The sequence below is a fragment of the Orcinus orca genome, chromosome 20 (genome assembly GCF_937001465.1).
Source record: "Orcinus orca chromosome 20, mOrcOrc1.1, whole genome shotgun sequence".
NCBI lineage: Eukaryota > Metazoa > Chordata > Mammalia > Artiodactyla > Delphinidae > Orcinus > Orcinus orca.
Window position 1 is genome coordinate 52,252,613 of NC_064578.1, and position 10,814 is coordinate 52,263,426.

Here is a 10,814-nt window from a genome sequence, read left to right on the forward strand (position 1 = left end):
CCGCTTCGTGTGCATTCTCTGCACCCGGCCCCCTCCTGCCTCACTGTGTTCTTTGAATCACATGCCTCTGCTCTGTGGCCCTGTCTCCTCCCTCTCCTGCCTCCCTCCTGTCTCTCCATCCTCTGGTCTTCCTCTCCCTTTCCCTCCCTGACTTTCATCTCTCCATATCCCTTCCACCCTTTGTGGCCTCTTTTTTATCTTTCATCCTTTACCTCTGTCTTCCCTGGCCCTTCTGTCACCTTTCTGATCCCTTGATCCTTTTTCTCTCCTCTCATCATTTATCTGCCCTGTATCCCCCTCCCCCCCAACCCCCCACCCCGGGCTCTCCATCCTCTCTGCCTCCTCCCTGAGTCCCCCCGTCCCCCCAGATGTACCGGCTGACCCTGCGCACCAGTAAGGAGCCCGTCTCCCGTCACCTCTGTGAGCTGCTGGCCCAGCAGTTCTGAGCCCTGGACTGTGCCCCCGGGGATGTGGCCGGCACTGGGCAGCCACCAGGACTGAGGCAGCCGTGGTGGATGGGGCAGCGAGGGGACCTCCGCTGGTGACAGGGAAGACCCCGGGGTCGGGGGGTGCCTAGGACCTTCCTCCAGCCTTTTGTATTTTTATTTTTGTTCATCTGCTGCTGTTTACATTCTGGGGGGTAAGGGGGAGCCCCCTTCCTCCCTTTCCCCCCCGAAGCACAGAGGGGAGAGGGGCCAGGGAAGTGGGAATGTCCTCCCCTCCCACCCCACCCTGTCGTAGCCCCTCCTGCCCCCTCCCTGTCCAGGGGCTGTGTATTATTGTGAGCGAATAAACAGAGAGACGCTAACAGCCCCATGTCGTTGTCTGTGTCTGGCGCTCACGCCCAGGGGTCAGAGGAGTGGGGTGAGGGCATGCAGAGTGTGGGTAGCTAGGCCCCGCAGCCCATGCGTGGGGCTCTGAGCAGACAGCAGCAGCAGCAACCGCCGTGGCCCCAGCTGCAGGGCCACCAGTCGCCATCCTGTGCCTGGCTCCTCAGCCCCCGACACCAGGTAGCAGGCTCTCGGTACCTGCGCCCGATGGACCACCTCCTCCGCCTTCTCTTCTGGCTGCCCCGCCTCTGAAGGAAGGACAGGGAGGGCCAAGGTGACCAGTGGGGCCTGGACAACTAGGATGCCAACCTGCGGGGGCTACCCCCATCCTGGGCCTAAGTTTGACTCCTGACAGAGGAGAGCCTTACAGCTCCAGCCAGCTGTCAGGACCTGAGAAGATCACGGACTTTCTCCCCCTCTTCCCACCCAGCCTCAGCCCCCCACTTTCATGGGTACACTGTGTGTGCAGCCCTAGGTAATCTGCTTAGCAATACAGATCATAAACACGCAGGAGATGTTTCCCAGGTGCCGGGCGCTGGGCTCCAGGGAAGACCTCCCGTAACCCTTCTGAGGACCCTGCCCCACTTACAGGTGGGAAGCAGGTTGGGCGGTGGAGTCGCATAGCTCGGAAGGGACAGTCGTCTGCCCCTTCCAGGTGGAGCTTTTTACCATGTTGTTACACTCATCAGGGTCTTCGCTGGGGTGGTAGTGTCACTCTAGGTCCGCAGCCCATGCGTGGGGCTCTGAGCAGACAGCAGCAGCAGCAACCGCCGTGGCCCCAACTGCAGGGCCACCAGTCGCCATCCTGTGCCTGGCTCCTCAGCCCCCTTTGTCTCTCTGAGCCTCACAGGTCATATGTGACAACTTTTCCTTCCAGACCTGGGCTCCGTGGAATCTACCACCCCTACTCCACCCAAGACTATCGGCAAAGCATGTACTTGCAGCACTAGAGCAGGAGTGTGTGGATGTGGGAGCCAGGCTTGCCTGGCTGAATCGTGGCTCTGCTGCTTATTAGCTGAGCCTGTTTCCTCATCCATAATATGGGAATGATGACATAACAGGAGATAGCCCTCACCTATGAGGATGAAGTGAGTCAGTACGCAGAAAAGCACTTGGCAGGACATGAGGCCTCAGTGTTAGCTATTAGGATTAGCCAGGAGGTCCTGAAACCTACCGATTGGGACCTCCCTGCCCCTCTCTTGCCTTCCTGTCAGTGTGCACTGCCCAGTCCTCACAGACAGCCACGCCCACTTCGCAGCTGGCTTCTCCTACCAGTTTCCCCACCATCAACTTGTGAGAGCTGGGACTCAAGGGTCCCAGCCTGTGCAAAGGGGGAGCTGTGCCCGCCGCTGACCTGGTGGAAAGTGCGTGGCGGTGACCAGGGTGTAGAAGGAGCGGAAGAGGCGCCGACGCTGCTCAGAAGAGGGTTCTGAAGGGGGAAGAGGGACAGGGTAATAGAGAGCCCCTCCCCAGCCCACGCCCCTCCTGGCCCCGCCCTCCTCTCAGTCACCTTGATCCCCCCAGGGCTCCACCGTGAAGAGGCAACGTTTCAGTTCCAGGTGGAGGAGCAGCAGCCTGTGGGAAAAGAGGTGTCACGGCCAGAAAAGAGGGGATGAGGACCCCCAACCCACTCCCCACCTCCAACCCACTCCCCGGTCTGAGCCCTACCCAAGGATGTCCGTGTGCAGGGGGAAGCCCGCGGGCAGCGCTCGGGATCCCAGCGGCAGGCAGGCCCGCAGCGGGTCCAGCAGTGGCTGCCACCAGCGCTCCAGAAGCTGCAGGGGGCGTGGCCAGCGAGAGAGGCGGGGCCGGTGGGTGAGGTCGGGGGAATACCAAGAGAAGGCGGGTTGGCCAGGGCAGGGGAGGAGGACACAAGGGCAGAGGGCAGAGGGGACCGGGGAAGGGGCGAGGCCTGGAAGGACGCTGTAAGAGGGAAAGAGGGTCCGAGCTGCGGGGACGGTGATTGGAGCACAGCCCGAAGGGGGCGGGGCCTACGAGGGGCGGGGGCGGGACCAAGGGCAAGTCAAGCGTAAAGAGCGCACTCGCGGGTCAGGGTGCTCAGAGAAGGGCCGGGGGTAGCGGGTGAAATAGGGGAAGAGCGGGACGTAGCCCAGATTCACCTGTGCATCCAGCTGGCTGAGGGGAGGGCGCGGCCCGCAGAGCAGACACAGCTCCAAGCCCGGCAGGAGCGTCAGGGTCAGAAGCCGGTGCGGCACCTGAGGCAGCCCGCAGAGTGGGCTGGCCGGAGCTCCTCCCCTTCTCATCGCAAGCCCCGCCTCCTCGAGACAGCCTCCAGGTACCACCCCTTGCGCGCTCCTCCCCGCCCCCAGCTTCCCCCTGCCCGCCCCATCCACTCACTCACCGTGGGACTCCCGTGAGGCAGGTACACCGGGTAGTCGCGAGCGGCCTGCGGCGGCAGGGATCCCACCAGCCAGGGGAGCAGCACGGCTTCCGGCATCCCCAGCCGCCACCAGCTCTCTGTCGCTGCCACCACCCGGCCCGACACGACCAGGCTGACGAAGGCCGTGCCCGCAGCCTCGGCGAACCCAGAAAGGGCTTCCTGGGTAAGGGAGGCAGGCCGGCTGCAGGTCAGGAGACCTGAGCAGGGCCGACAGTGACTTCCCAGGTGCGTAAGGAGTGGGAAGAGACGGCCATACAATTCAAAGCTTGCCTGGTGGCCATGCTCATGTGTCCCACCCTCCCTGGGCCTGAGTTCCTTCACCTTCACATGCAGGTACCATCCCAAGTCACAGTGCGAAATTAAACAGGTAGGGTGATTGCTACATAGCCTGACACGTCCTACAGAAGCTAATACTTGTAACAGCAGCAGCTACGGTTTATCGCGTTGTATTATAGGCCAGGTAGGCGCAATCTACAACCTACTGAAGCTCAGAGAGGTCAAGTCACCTGCCGAGAGTCACAATGCTGGGAGGCAAGTCATGCCAGATGAATCCAGAGCAATATTTAAGGAAGGGGAGATAGAGATCTCCTAGGTAGAAGGAACAGGATGTGCCAGGGCAGGGAAGCTGGGAAGCTGTGGGGATTTGTGAGACTCATGAGGCAGCTGGGAGAGGGTGGACTGTGGAGTTAGTAGAGATTAGGGCGAGCAGGCTGGCGGGCGTCAGATTCCTCAGGTCCTCAACACCAGGCTGAGGGGCTGAGACCTTGTCCTGGGGGTGATGGAAAGCCACGGGCGGGCTGTGACCAGGGGAGGGGCAGGGGCAGCTCTCGGTGTAGAAAGATCCTTCCAGGGTCAAGGCGGGGGTTGGACTAGAAGCCAAAAGGATAGGAAGAGGTTGAGGCAATGGTCCAAGGGTAAGAGGATGGGGACTGAGCCAGGACCAGAGGGACAGTTTTAAGACTTTACAAGGCATTCCCAATACCTGCAGCAGGGACCCCTCTGGAGGAACCACACAGTCCACACACTGGGTCAGGTCCCCGATGAGCTCTGAGTCCCCAAGGAAGCTGTCGATGAGGCGGTAACTGGCCTAGCAGAGGGAAAATGAAGCCTAGGACCCAGGTGGTACCCAGATCTGCTGCCTCCTCCTCAGAAAACTGGCCCTACTGGGCCTTGCTGAGGGGTGTCAGACAACCAAGCTGCCCCCTGAACCCACTGGGTCAGGCTGCCCCGGGGGCTTCTGGGAACTGTAGTTCCCAAATATCAGTAACCAGGTATCCTAACTTCCCATCCTCACGTCCTGCAGCCTCACCCTCAGCTCCTTCTTCAGTCTCTCTACATTGCGGATATTGGTCAGCTCTTCAAGTCCCACAAGAAGAACCTAGAAGAAACATATAGGAGAGCAGGGGACCTGGATTACTGATTATAAGACAGGAGGGGCTGGGACTCAGACTCCTGTGTCTGCAGGAGGAGGAAACTGGGGATCTGGACTCCTTAGTCCGAGGCAGGAGGGACTGAGTTCTAGGATTCCTGGGTCCTGAGGGAGAGGGATGCTGAGAGTTCAGATTCCTGGGATTGGAAAAGAGGGCTGGGGAGTCTCACCATGGCCCCAAACACCATCTGGAGTAGTCTCTCCAGCCTCAGCTCCGAGGTGCCCTCCTCAGATGACAGAACAATGAGGGTGATGCTGTGAGAAAGGAAGGTGAGAAGGAAGAATGAGTCCAGGCCAAGGAAACAAGGCAGGGAGGAGAGTAGGGTCTGCCCTTGATCCTGGATGCCAGCTACATCCATGCCCGAGCACAACCTGCTTTTCATTCAGAGAAACTCAGGGATCAGAAAGGGTAACTGACTTGTCAAAGATCCCACAGCCAGGTAAACAGCTGGCGTTAGAGAGCTGGATGGCCTCAGGGTCGTCTTCAACAGGAGCTATCACCCTGGCCCTGCCCCCAAGCTACCCTTGGAGACCTGTCATGGAAGCTCTTCCACACCACGGTTGTGTCCTCCGTCTTCGCAGAGCTCAGCTGCACCTCGAGATTCTGCCCAAACATATGGACTCCATTGAGGGAGCCGATGACAGAGAATGGGAGCTGGGGAAAGATTGGGGATTTTAGACAGGAGCCCCCAAATTCCGTCTTCTATTGGAACCAATGACTCAGGTCCCCAACCCCCTCCTCTCTCTAGATCTCCTGGCCCCTCCTCTTCGGGGAACCAGGATCACTGGACAATTGCACCCTCGACCCTCCAAACTCAATTCTGAAACTTCCCCAGCCCCTACTCCCTTGAAGACCCAGAGTCCAAGCATCTAAACCCCTTCCATTTCGGAGATCCAGGCGCCCGGGGCCCCACCTGTTGGCGGGCGGGGGCGCCGCCGCGGCTGCTCCTGCAAAACAGAGGGACCCCGCTGGATGCCGCGAGGCACAGCAGATGTACGGTGCCTTCGGTCCCCTCCTCTCCCATTTGGAACCCCCGCTTCCCAGTCCCTCCGTGGGGACAGTCAATGCCCGCCTTGGAGCATGCCGGTAGTCACACGAAGTCAGGCTGCGGTCCGAAGCCGACAGAGGGCGAGATGGGGAGCTAACTGGAAGAGGACTGGATTCCCGCCTTCTTCATCCAACTCAAACCCCCATCAACTCCTATTCCAGCACCTCCCCCACGCCCCGTTACGCTCTCTTCCGCCCCAGCCGGAAGTCACAATACCCCTAACAAAGATGGCGGCTAATTTTACTTGCGAAGCTTCCTAGTCGCTCCTTGGAGCGGTTCGACTCTATTTAAGAGAATGAAGAGCCCGACTCGAAGGTAGGGACTGCGCCAAGGCGTTGCCTAGTAACCATCACGTAAACTAATACGTTTCACGTTCTAAATTGACAAAGAGCCGTGCCACACTCAAAGATGGCGACGGTGCCGAGGCGTTGCCTAGCAACCGCTTTGGCTTAGCTTTCCGTTTTGTAGTGGCAGCACTATGCCATACTCAACGATGGCGACAGTGCCTAGGCGTTGCCTAGCAACCACCATTCAGTCCTCGTTCTCTTCCAAGGCTAGAAACAGCTGTGCCCCTCTCAAAGATGGCCGCATGACGAATCCCGAGCACTTCCTTAGAGCAAAATCTCCCCCCTCACCCTCGAGGATGGTTTGGTCCGGCGAGCGTTGCCTAGTAACCCACAAATGGCATGGTTGTTTTTGCTGTTAGAAAAAGAAAGATGAAATCCTTTATTTTCCAGAATCGGAAAATAATATTATTTGTAATGAATTTATACATGATAGTGTATTGTGCAGAATGTGAAAATACTCCTCCCAAAATCCTTTCCCTAAAATAAAATCTTTACAGTTTAACACAGAATACTCACGTTTTCACAAATATGGTTACTGTGTTAATGTTGTTTTCAAACTTTCTTTTTCTCATGAAACCGTATAAATGCAATTCGTCTTTTTTTTTTTTTTTTGCGGTACTCGGGCCTCTCACTGTTGTGGCCTCTCCCGTTGCGGAGCACAGGCTCCGGACGCGCAGGCTCAGCGGCCATGGCTCACAGGCCCAGCCGCTCCGCGGCATGTGGGATCTTCCCGGACCGGAGTACGAACCCGTGTCCCCTGCATCGGCAGGCGGACTCTCAACCACTGCGCCACCAGGGAAACCCCACTTCGTCTCTTTTGAATGTCCTATTCTAACCTATATTATAGATGTAACAAAATAGATTTAGCCTATCCTATGCTGATATGCGTTAGGTTCTCACCTCTGTGTGTTTAAAGTGATGAAGTAAATCTTCATTAAGTTATCAATTTAGTCAGCTAGATTTTCTCTCTCTTTTTTTTTTAACATCTTTATTGGAGTATAATTGCTTTACAATGTTGTGTTAGTTTCTGCTGTATAACGAAGTGAATCAGCTACATGCATAGCTACATCCCCATATCCCCTCTCTCTTGCGCCTCCCTCCCACCCTCCTTATCCCACCCCTCTAGGTGGTCGCAAAGCACCGAGCTGATCTCCCTGTACTATGCAGCTGCTTCCCACTAGCTGTTTTACATTTGGTAGTGTATATATGTCAATGTTACTCTGTCACTTTGTCCCAGCTTACCCTTCCCCCTCCCCGCGACCTCAAATCCATTCTCTACGCCTGTGTCTTTATTCCTGTCCTGCCCTAATGGTTCAACAGAACCATTTAGATTCCATATGTATGTGTTAGCATACCGTATTTGTTTTTCTCTTTCTGACTTCACTCTGTATGACAGTCCATCCACCTCACTAAAAATAACTCAATTTCGTTTCTTTTTATGGCTGAGTAATATTCCATTGTATAAATGTGCCACATCTTCTTTATCCATTCATCTGTCGATGGACACTTAGGTTGCTTACATGTTCTGTCTATTGTAAATAGTGCTGCAATGAACATTGCGGCACATGACTTTTTGAATTATGGTTTTCTAGATCTTTTCTCTTTTGTGAGAACAGTTGCCCTCATTTATCCAAATATATTTACAAAATATATAGCAATATTAAAAAACATTTGTTTTTTTAATTTATTTTTAAAAATTTATTTATTTATTTTTGGCTGTGTTGGATCTTCGTTGCTGTGCGCGGGCTTTCTCTAGTTGCGGTGAGCGGGGTCTACTCCTCGTTGCAGTGTGCAGGCTTCTCATTGTTGTGGCTTCTCTGTTGCGGAGCACGGGCTCTAGGCACGCAGGCTTCAGTAGTTGTGGCACGTGGGCTCAGTAATTGTGGCTGGCAGGCTCTAGAGCTAAGGCTCAGTAGTTGTGGTGCATGGGCTTAGCTACTCCGCGGCATGTGGCATCTTCCCGAACCAGGAATGGAACCTCTGTCCGCTGCATTGGCAGGCAGATTCTTAACCACTGTGCCACCAGGGAAGCCCACATTTGTTTCTTTTAAACATGTTTTGTCTGCACTCTGGATTTGATTTCTAATAGTTGATAAGAAATATTAAGACATTTACCCTGCACATTAAATTACATTAAACTAGAGGAAAAACTGCATAAAATAACAAATGAACTAAAATATCAATTTCTCCCTGTAGTTCTATGAATTTTTTCTTTAGTCCACTTATATTTATTTTCTACTGATATATTTAGATTTATTTCTATTGTTTTATTTTTATATTTCTTGTTCTGCCTTTTCAACGCTTTTTTCCTCCATTCTTATCTTTTACTGGATTTTTTGTTTGTTTGTTTCCTCAGTTCATTATTTTCTCTTTCTTCTGGTTTCAAAGTTATACACGAATTCTCTTTTATTTTTATTGGTTATCCTTGAAACTTTACCTTACACATCTAATTCAGCAAAAAGTTAAAGATCTTAAACCCTCTCTCAAATAATACAAAGAGAATATAACACCTTAACTCCATTAAGCTCCCTCCCAGACTAACCAACTAGTGTTGTCAGCATTTTAGTTTTACTTTTTTTATGCCCTCGTTGAATATATCTCTTATTTTATGCAGGCAATATTTATTTGTAATTACGTAAATGTTTATGACTCATGTTGCTCTCCCTCTTCCTTCTTGTCTCTCAGATAATCTTTCCAGGTTAATTTAAAATTTTCCTACTGCCTGAAGTACTTCCTACCGAAAAACTGTTTCTCCCCTCACCCCATTTAAGGAACCGGCTTGCTCCCCCTCACGGAGCAAACAAGGGCACCTCTTTCTTGTTTTCGCTCCCTCCTGCTGCAGCAAGAGTCCCAATAAAGGCTTGCCTGAATTTCTTGTCTGGCCTTTTATCAATTTTTATTGATTAAAGAGTCAAAGGAGGCTTCCCTGGTGGCGCAGTGGTTGAGAATCTGCCTGCCAGTGCAGGGGACATGGGTTCGAACCCTGGTCCGGGAAGATCCCACATGCCGCGGAGCAACTAAGCCCGTGTGCCACAACTACTGAGCCTGCACTCTAGAACCCACGAGCCACAACTACTAAGCCCATGTGCTACAATTACTGAAGACCACACGCCGAGATCCTGTGCTCCACAACAAGAGAAGCCACCGCAATGAGAAGCCCGCGCACCGAAACGAAGAGTAGCCCCTGCTCGCCGCAACTAGAGAAAGCCAGCGCACAGCAATGAAGACCCAATGCAGCTAAAAATAAAATAAAGTTTTAAAAATTATTTAAAAAAAAAAGAGTCCAAGGACCCTGGTGGGTGACACATGGAACCTCTGGCCAATAGCCTGTGAAGAACTGAACCCTGGTAACGATGACAAGAATGAGTATGGGAGAAGATCCTTTCTAGTTGTGCCTCGAGGTGATTACAGTCCCGGCTGACACTTTGATTATAGTCTCTGAAGCAGGGGACCCAGCTAAGCCATGCCTGGATTCCTGATCTACAGAAACTGCGAAGTAACAATGTTGTTGTTTCAATCCACTAAATTTTGGGGTAATTTGTTACACAGCAGGAGACAACTTAATGTCCTTTATTTATCCTATTATTTTGCATATTGTGGTTCATTATGAACCTGACAATTCCAGTACCTGGAGGTGGGGGACCTTCATCTGTTAACTGTTGTTTCTGTGGACTCTAATTTCAGTCTTTACTTCTGTGCTGGTGGTCTTTGTGATATTGATCAGAGTCCTCTAGGGAGGATTCACTTCTACTTCTGCAGGTTGTCAGGAGTGTTACTATCCTGGAACTAGATCAGCTGCCCTGGACGGCTCTTGCTTAGCTGGGGAACTACACTGAAGTTTTACAAATCACAGCTGGCTTCAGGCTCTTGGTAATGCCAGTGCAGTCCTATCTGGGGCAGGAAGTTCGATTCCAACTGCATCTTTTTTTAAATTTGTTTCCTCTGTGGGGGAGGGAAGATACTTGAAGACTACCCATACCTCTTATGAAACCACCAATGTCACAAAAACAATGTCATATCACCTAATGTATCATAATGCCAGAAGCTGAAGTCCAGGCTAAAATATCTCATTGTTTAACTTATCGTTTGTAATACATTAATGGAAATGGTTAAAAATCAGTTAATGGAGCCAATCACGCATTCAGCTTATCTAAAGAAAAGTTTCCTTATGGTTAGGAGAGAATTTTAGGTACCATTTTAATCTCCTTACCTATTTATCATTTTGCCTTTCTCCAACTTACTTTTATCTTCCTTATAATTTTTTAAAATTTAATTACACTAGCATAAAAAAGAAAGGAGCTGCTTTAGATTAAAAGAAATTTAAGCCATCTAAATACGTGTTTGGTCATTGTTTGGATCTTGATACAAATAAAACAATTGTAAAAAGGCATTTTGAGAGAATTGGGAAAATTTGATTATGGATTTAAATGTTCAATGATACCAAGAAATAACACAATTTTGTTAGGGGTGTTAATGGCATAGTGGTTATGTGCAAAAATTTCCATCTTGTTAGAGATGCCTGTCAAGAATGTAGAAGTAAAATGATATGTTGGGATTTGCTTTAAAAGGGTTCATCAAAGAAAAAAGAAAAAAGGGATCGATAAAGTACATGTGACAAAATGGTGACACTGCTGAGTGCAAAGCAATGCACTCTTTTACCTTGAAATATATTGACAAACTGCATTGGAGCAAGTCGTTTTGGTTTCCACCCCCACTAGATCACCTCTGAGCCGGCTCATTTCACCCAAACCCTCCCAC

At 51.6% G+C, this 10,814-nt stretch overlaps 2 protein-coding genes across 11 annotated transcripts in view; one reads left to right on the forward strand and one right to left on the reverse strand.

Annotated features, from left to right (window-relative positions):
• The window catches only part of AP2A1 (adaptor related protein complex 2 subunit alpha 1), a 53,994-nt gene extending 53,184 nt beyond the window's left edge, over nucleotides 1-810 (forward strand). For all 8 annotated transcript variants that reach the window (XM_049703369.1, XM_049703371.1, XM_049703364.1 and 5 more), the window contains one exon: nucleotides 369-810. In XM_049703369.1, the coding sequence (XP_049559326.1) occupies nucleotides 369-446 (78 nt within the window). In that variant the 3' untranslated portion in view covers nucleotides 447-810. The remainder of the gene's footprint in view (nucleotides 1-368) is intronic.
• On the reverse strand, nucleotides 593-5,871 carry FUZ (fuzzy planar cell polarity protein). 3 transcript variants are annotated; one of them, XM_004286165.4, is made up of 11 exons: nucleotides 5,575-5,868; nucleotides 5,194-5,315; nucleotides 4,831-4,915; nucleotides 4,541-4,609; nucleotides 4,214-4,318; nucleotides 3,193-3,390; nucleotides 2,951-3,046; nucleotides 2,499-2,605; nucleotides 2,341-2,405; nucleotides 2,185-2,259; nucleotides 593-1,078 (listed from the first exon to the last, which is right to left on the reverse strand). In XM_004286165.4, the coding sequence occupies exons 1-11, from the start codon at nucleotides 5,683-5,685 to the stop codon at nucleotides 852-854; spliced, it is 1,260 nt and encodes a 419-aa protein (XP_004286213.1). In that variant the 5' UTR covers nucleotides 5,686-5,868; the 3' UTR covers nucleotides 593-851. The 3 variants fall into 3 exon arrangements, with proteins under 3 accessions (XP_004286213.1, XP_033273122.1, XP_049559449.1); XM_049703492.1 differs by lacking the exon at nucleotides 593-1,078 and adding an exon at nucleotides 1,098-1,905 and having other exon boundaries at nucleotides 5,575-5,871; XM_033417231.2 differs by lacking the exon at nucleotides 2,951-3,046 and having other exon boundaries at nucleotides 5,575-5,862.
• Between the last annotated feature and the right edge of the window lie 4,943 nt (nucleotides 5,872-10,814).

Coding starts and splice junctions, on each gene's coding strand:
- FUZ (XM_004286165.4), bottom strand. CDS start 5,685: ATGGGAGAGGAGGGGACCGAAGGCACCGTACATCTGCTGTGCCTCGCG. Junction 3,391..4,213: donor CAGAGGGGTCCCTGCTGCAG/GTATTGGGAATG, acceptor TCCCTTACCCAG/GAAGCCCTTTCTGGGTTCGC. Junction 2,606..2,950: donor TCAGCCAGCTGGATGCACAG/GTGAATCTGGGC, acceptor CGCCCCCTGCAG/CTTCTGGAGCGCTGGTGGCA.